Genomic DNA, 7,156 nt, shown 5'->3' with positions numbered 1-7,156 from the left:
TTTGCCATTTTTGGAAATAAGGTAGATTGTGACTTGGCAGACTTTATGCCGAAAATGCTCAGCGTTTTAGCATTGTCTTCAAAATAGGTTATACATATTTACACTGTATGTGCTCACCTTTTTGTAGAATAAATGTAACTTTCATCGAACCATAAATGAAACAGTGTTGTGTATTAACCAACATTGTAAACATGATTTACGCCTCCACAAAAGAGTTTTTAAAGTGTAACCTTGAAACCCCTTTCTTAGGAAAAACTAATTCAATGTGTGGGGGTGTGGGGAAGGGGCAGGAGCCCGGGAGAGTAGGGAGCTGGAGCGGTACAGGAGGCCGGAGGGGAAAGGCGGAAAGCCGAATGGCGGAAAACAAGAGGGAAATGCAAAGCGCTATTTTCTTCATTTATTAAGCGATAAAATACTTTCAAAAACAAGAACCCCAAATGTTACTAGCCTTGATTTGCGTTTAGCGTTTTCTGAGACTGTTGAGCCAACGAACAAACAAACATTGGCGCTTGGGTAGTGGCGTAAGCTGTCAAAAGAGGTGAACAGCCTGCATACGAGCCAAGTGGCCCATCAGACCGGCACTTATCTCTGTGGCATGAAGCGACTAGGATAGATAGATAGGAGTATCAGTTACTACCTCCTGGATGGAATTCTAGTCCATCGCTATGTCACCCCCCAGCTTTTAAAATTCGCCGGTACCCAATTATACACCTAGGCGGAGAGAGGCACTGTGAAAGTAAAATGTCTTGCTGAAGAATGCAACACAATGTCCCCAGCGGATCTTCGATCCGGAGGCGAGCGCGCTAACCATGAGGCCACCGCTTCTCCGCATAAGACGAGCAAGACGAAAGACGTTCAACACATATAATTTACTGCTTTCTTTGGTAAAAATTGCAAACAAACTGCTCAGGTCTTCTGCGCATTCTTCTTAATTCTTCTGCTCCGATTTTTCAAAACGGGCAGTACCAAGAAATCCAGAGGCAAATGCCAAACCATATTCTGGCTTGATCCCTGCAGTTTGGGCGATCTTAATGCCCATCTGGGTTGCATCGGTAGGATTCTGCCTCGCGAGTTCAGCGACTGCGTTGACCGCTCCCTGCAAGGCACCACTTGGAATAGTGGCTGGATATAAATTAGGAAGGAATAAGTTTTATATGATCTGCTTAATTTTGGACATTTCAAGTTCTAGTCCATGGAGTAAAGAAGTAATATCTCCACATGTAATAATCTTGTTACGAAACTAAAAAACTTGATACTGCCTTTTTTCACCCAGCTGCTAAATATTTACTCCTACTTTCTCACACCGTGCTTTGTTTTCACCTAGTTATAAATTTACAATATAAAAGACCTTGTCCTGTAAGTAAATGTCAGCTTATTACACGAGGCGTAAACAGGCTGAAGCACAGCAGTAGTTTTTGAAATTGCGGTTCTGCCTGGCGGATCATGGTGGATCGAGGATCCACCACCATAAACCTTACATCATAGGTACGAATAGGTAATTTGGATGTGAAGATTGTACAACAAGAAAGCGTTGTAATGAGGGTGTAATGATGTCGTGGGCTTGTAGAGAGTCAATCGCTATTTTTGTGTCTTGAAAGGTACGTATGAACGGGCAGGCTCAGACAAGTCGTGAAACAGGCTGAAGCACAGCAGTAGTTTTTGAAATTGCGGTTCTGCCTGGCGGATCATGGTGGATCGAGGATCCACCACCATAAACCTGACATCATAGGTAAGAATAGGTAATTTGGATGTGAAGATTGTACAACAAGAAAGCGTTGTAATGAGGGTGTAATGATGTCGTGGGCTTGTAGAGAGTCAATCGCTATTTTGAGTCTTGAAAGGTACGTATGAACGGGCTCAGACAAGTCGTGAATATTTAATAATCGTAACATGACCGTCACAATTGATTGCACACATTACAGAGTCTCGCATTGTGATTGGATAAAGTGTCCGGAACATACCCATCACAATTGATAGCACACACACACACACACACACACACACACACACACACACAAACAAAACCAGAAAACCCCGCACCATGATTGGAACATCGGAACATACCAGGCACAATTGATTGCACACATAATTAATATGTGAATGGGTGCCAATTACTTCATTTGCATAGATATTTCATCAAGCTTGATAGACAGACAGCAGCATCATTTCAAGGGAAGTTTATTGACGTTTCTGACACAGCTATAGGAAAATATCTGTTTACAAACATTGCTTTTGTTATTCAAGTGTGCCAACCACAGGAACAAAAGACCTTTTATTTCGACAGCCAATGGGGCTCTGGTTGGCACATTAATGATACTGGATGACGTCAGCGATATCTTCCCTATAGTTCAACTCAAGAAATATCATGCTCCTATATCTTACCGATGATACGTGAATCTCGAATTGTAATAAACTTTGTTTTCACATACATACATACATACATACATACATACATACATACATACACACATACATACATACATACACACATACATACATACACATTCTTTATTTAAACACGATAAAGTTTAAATCACTGACATGCTTGTGGGGTCGTGTGTTATTATACTAAAAATATTACATGAAATAAAATGTGTATGTCCAAATGCTAGTTTAGATAATTGAGATAAAGGTAGAACTGTTTAAGAATAGACACTTGCAACTAAAAAATAATAAACGGTCTGTAGAAGAGACTCAAAAACATTTAAAATCATTATAAAATCTAGGGAGTGATTGAACTGACTGGGCATTAAAATTAATTAATATTTTTAACGTAAGTGTCTTTCTTAACAATGCGGAAGACTGTCTCTACAAGACAAATCCAACGTGACCTTCACAATTGATTGCACCAAACCAAAGAATCCTAAACCACGATTGGATACTATGTCCGGGACAACATAAAGAGCTGCGTCAAGACACTGGAGCATGCCTCTTTTACGTCACAACAGCATCTAGTTTCAACCAATCGGACGTAATCATGTAAATATAAGTCATTTATCTTCAGTAAGAAAAATACCCTTTATTTCGACCCGAGCCTTTGAAGAGTACGGATGAAAGAGAAGCAGCTAGTGAGTAGGATTGCACGGCACAAGAAGCCGCTTCATGATGGCAGATCTTTTACTCGTAAGCGATGTGGAAATTCGTTTACACGAAAAGATGCTTTGAAGAGGCATATGAAGAAACATTCTCAAGAGAAACTCCACCAGTGCCACTATTCAATTTGTTCCCGCAAGTTTTATCGTTGCGATACATGTTTGGAACACCAAAAATTGTGTGCGTTTCAGAAGGAAAATATCATCGCGATAGCCGTAAGCGAAAATATCCAGAAGCAGAAGATAACGGAGACCGAGCGAGGAAACTGCCAAGAGATGATCAGACGCGATTCTTCCCGATGCGACTACAGAGAGTAAGAATCTACGAAGTGCTCAGATAATCCTTGTGCTTCGACATCTGCCATGACGGACTCCCTGAAAACCTTCTAATTGAAACCACGAATTCAAAAGAAACGCGACCTCAGGATGTTGTTGCACGGAAAGAAAAAATCGCTGCTTCACCGTTTGAGTCAGAACAAAAACCAAGAGCCGAATCAAGTGGTTCGTCAACGTTCAAGTCAGGTTAATCAAACCAAAAGCAGATGGGTCTGATGAGATTTCAGAACCTCATTTTCTGAGTTTTTGTGTGACAACAGTGAACATGCATGAAATTACAGATCAACTCGGTGAAGCGAACTAGAAGATTTTAAACGTTTTCTCGACTTATCAGATCGAAGTGGTTGGATCCTATTTGAAATCCTACACCACGATGTGAACGTGGCTCAGTACAAACCGCTGAAAGACTCCAGCTATCTGCCTTTACCCAAGAAGTTAAAGGGTAACAAAGCGATCATTAACATTGAAAACAAAGATAATATAAGTGCTTCATGTGGAGCGTCTTGGCAGCTTTATATCCAATCTTCCGCAAATCCAACCCCATACCAATTCATCTCTACCAGCCCTATGTCAGCGAAGTCAACTTGAGTGTCCTGTACCAATTGCAATCAATAAGATCCCAAAGTTTAAGAAGCAGAATAACATTGCCATTTCAGAAACATCAAGCTGTGGTTTTGCTTAGGTGATTGTCTCTGAAAAACCAGAATACTGCAAACCTTCCGTACTCTATCGCGAAGAAGATTCAGTGGACAACTTCCTGGAAGCGTTAAGCGAAGAGGAAAGAATTCATAATCTCGTGGTAGAGATTGTTCCTATGCAATTAACCCCTTACGAAGAGCAAAAGTTTCAACAAAACACTCATTGTCATATTTGTACAGATCTAGAGGAGCTTGGTGCTGATCGGGTTCGAGATCACTGCCATCTTACTGGTAAATTCAGAGGGGCGGCCCATAACGCTTGCAATTTGAATTTTCAATTCACGGGTCGAATTCCGGTCATTCTTCATAATCTCACAGGCTACGACTCCCACCTCATTATGCAAGGTGCGGAAAAGTTGAAGAACAAGACCATCAATTGCATTCCAAACAATATGAAAAAGTATATTTCCTTCTCAAACGGCCACTTGGATTTTCTTGACTCGTTTCAATTTATGAAAGAATCCTTAGAAAAGCTTGTGTCGAATCTGTCAAAGGAAGGAGATGGTAAATTTCATGTTCTCAAGCGCTACATGAAGGAAAGTGAAGTACCTCTGCTGTTGAGAAAAGGCGTGTACCCATACGACTATATGGACGATGTGAGCAAGTTTCAAGAGCGACAACTCCCATCCAAAGAAGCCTTCTTCAGCCAGATTACCGAAGGGCATATCAGTGATGAAGATTACCAGCATGGACAAACAATATTTACAACGTTCCAACTTCAAACCCTTGGCGAGTACCACGATCTCTACCTTCTCTCCGACGTATTATTGCTGGCTGATGTCTTTGAAAAGTTTTGAAACATTCGCTTCAATTACTACGGATTAGACCCTGCTCATTACTACATCTCTCCTGGTCTGGCCTGTTCCGCCTGTCTTAAGATGACAGATGTAGAATTAGTATTATTAACCGACCCCGCAGAGCGCGAATTGTTTGTCGAAGAGGACATCCGTGGCGGTATTTCCATGATCAGCAATCGTTATGGCAAGGCAAATAAACCAGTTGTACCTCGTTATGACTCGACTCAGGAAAAGAACTATATCATGTACTTGGACGCCAACAACGCGGATGGATGGCCATGAGTCAACCTGTCCCAACGCACGACTTTTTCTGGTTGATGGAGCATGAAATCGAGGAGGTGAATGTGATGGCCGTAACAAATAATGGTGAAGATGGGTACATTCTTGAAGTAGATCCAGAATACCCTACAGAACTCAACGAACTGCAATAGGATTATCCTTTAGCGCCAGAGAAGATGACAGTAACCCCAAACATGCTGTCTCCCTACTGTCAGCAGTTGGTACAAGACTTGAACCTGGGTGGTGCGCCCGTAACTAAACTGGTCCCAAACCTCTGCGACAAAACGCACTACATTCTTCATTACCTCAACCTGAAGCTGTACTTAGACCTTGGCATGAAGCTAACAAAGATCCATCGGGCACTTGGTTTAGCACAGAGTATGTGGGTTGACGAGTTACATCGACTTCAAGACCGGAAAAAGAAAACAACCGTCCAATGACTTTGAAAAAGATTTCTTCAAACTTATGAACAATGCGGTATTTGGCAAAACGATGGAAAACCTGCGAAAGCGTGTGAATGTCAAGCTGGTGACCAACCTAAACAAACCCAACAAACTGACCGCCTCATTTACCCACATTTGATTCCTTCCGCATCTTTTCTGAAGATCTAATGACTGTCAGTATGAGGAAGACCAAGTTGAACCTGAACCGCACGATTTACGTCGGCTTTACGATTCTTGATCTGTCTAAAGTTCTGATGTATAATGATGATTTCCACTACAATTGCATGGTCTCAAAGTACGGACTCCAGAAGTTGAAATTTCTCTTTACAGACACCGACAGCTGGTGCTATGATGTCAAGAGAGATGACCTCTACCACGATTTTTTACAAGAACTAGACTACTTTGACACGTCAGAGTAGCCAAGAGACCATTTTCTGTTGTAATTTAGATCAAATTTGAGATGATCTCTGCGCGCATTCATATGAGGATATGATAGAGATGGATAATACAGTTGATTCAATTGATGTTAAGGGAGTGTTGTTCCTGAAGTGTTAAGCTTCCTTTTGTTCAGACCCTACCACATTTTTCTTGCGGGAGCAATTTGTCCGCAATCAACAATAGTGATTTCGTTGAAGAAACTATTTTAGATCGAATTATTGGCTTCTGGTAGAATTGTTGAGCATAGCAAGCAAAGTTAACATGTTGTGAACCCTTTATCCGTTTCTGTCCAATCTTCGGGAAAGAAAAGGCTGATCCTAGAATTAAGGCTTGTCAACCAATACATTCTTAAACAGAAAGTGAAATTCGAGGATTATAAAACTACGGAGGTTACGCATGCAATTTTGATTTAAAAAGCGGGTATCATCACATCGATGTCTTTCTTCCGCATCAAAAATTCTTGGGTTTCTCCTGGACTTTCCCGGATGGAAATATCAGATATTTGGCTTATACCGTTTTAACTTTTGGGCTTTCTTCAGCTCCATATTTATTTTTTAAATTAATTAGGCCTTTAGTTAAGCACTGGAGATCACGGGGTTTCTATTGTGTAGTTTATTTTGATGATGGTGTGATTGTGGACACTACCTTTGAGACAAACCTGTTGCTTCAGAATCCTGCTACTGTAGACAACCGCAAAATAATGTCACAACAAGTGGACACCATTGCCATGTTGGGACATGTAAATGCCCAACTAGCACAGTTGTGAAGGGAAGAAATTAAACTATCATTGAAAGCAGAATATTCTGCAATTTGATCTGCGGAAGTGCCCATCAGCAGCCAGTTCCTCTTTGGGGATGACCTCGCAAAACAACTTCGAGAGGGTAAAGAAGCGAGCAAAATCAATTATTTTTTGGTATCCACATCAAAACACAGGCCCTATAAAAGGAAACAGCAACGTTCAAGCCCACATGACCGTTATACCAAAAGTCCCAGCCCTAACAAGAAAAAAAAAATCCCCAATCACCGACAAGAAGTGAGGGAACAACTCCTTCAAAAAATGAACTGGGTAGGTG

General features: G+C 41.2%; 1 protein-coding gene and 1 pseudogene across 1 annotated transcript in view; one reads left to right on the top strand and one right to left on the bottom strand.

The window, feature by feature from the left end:
- Positions 1-394: 394 nt before the first annotated feature.
- LOC138006061 (uncharacterized) overlaps positions 395-7,156 on the bottom strand; it is a 17,503-nt gene continuing 10,741 nt past the window's right edge. Inside the window, exon 3 of the mRNA XM_068852216.1 lies at positions 395-1,122. Coding sequence (XP_068708317.1) covers positions 929-1,122 — 194 coding nt within the window. The 3' untranslated portion in view covers positions 395-928. The remainder of the gene's footprint in view (positions 1,123-7,156) is intronic.
- LOC138008818 (uncharacterized) lies at positions 4,579-5,205 on the top strand (annotated as a pseudogene).

The sequence above is a fragment of the Montipora foliosa genome, chromosome 6, assembly GCF_036669935.1.
Source record: "Montipora foliosa isolate CH-2021 chromosome 6, ASM3666993v2, whole genome shotgun sequence".
NCBI lineage: Eukaryota > Metazoa > Cnidaria > Anthozoa > Scleractinia > Acroporidae > Montipora > Montipora foliosa.
Note: the sequence above shows the minus strand (reverse complement) of the source record. Positions and strands in the feature narration are given on the sequence as shown.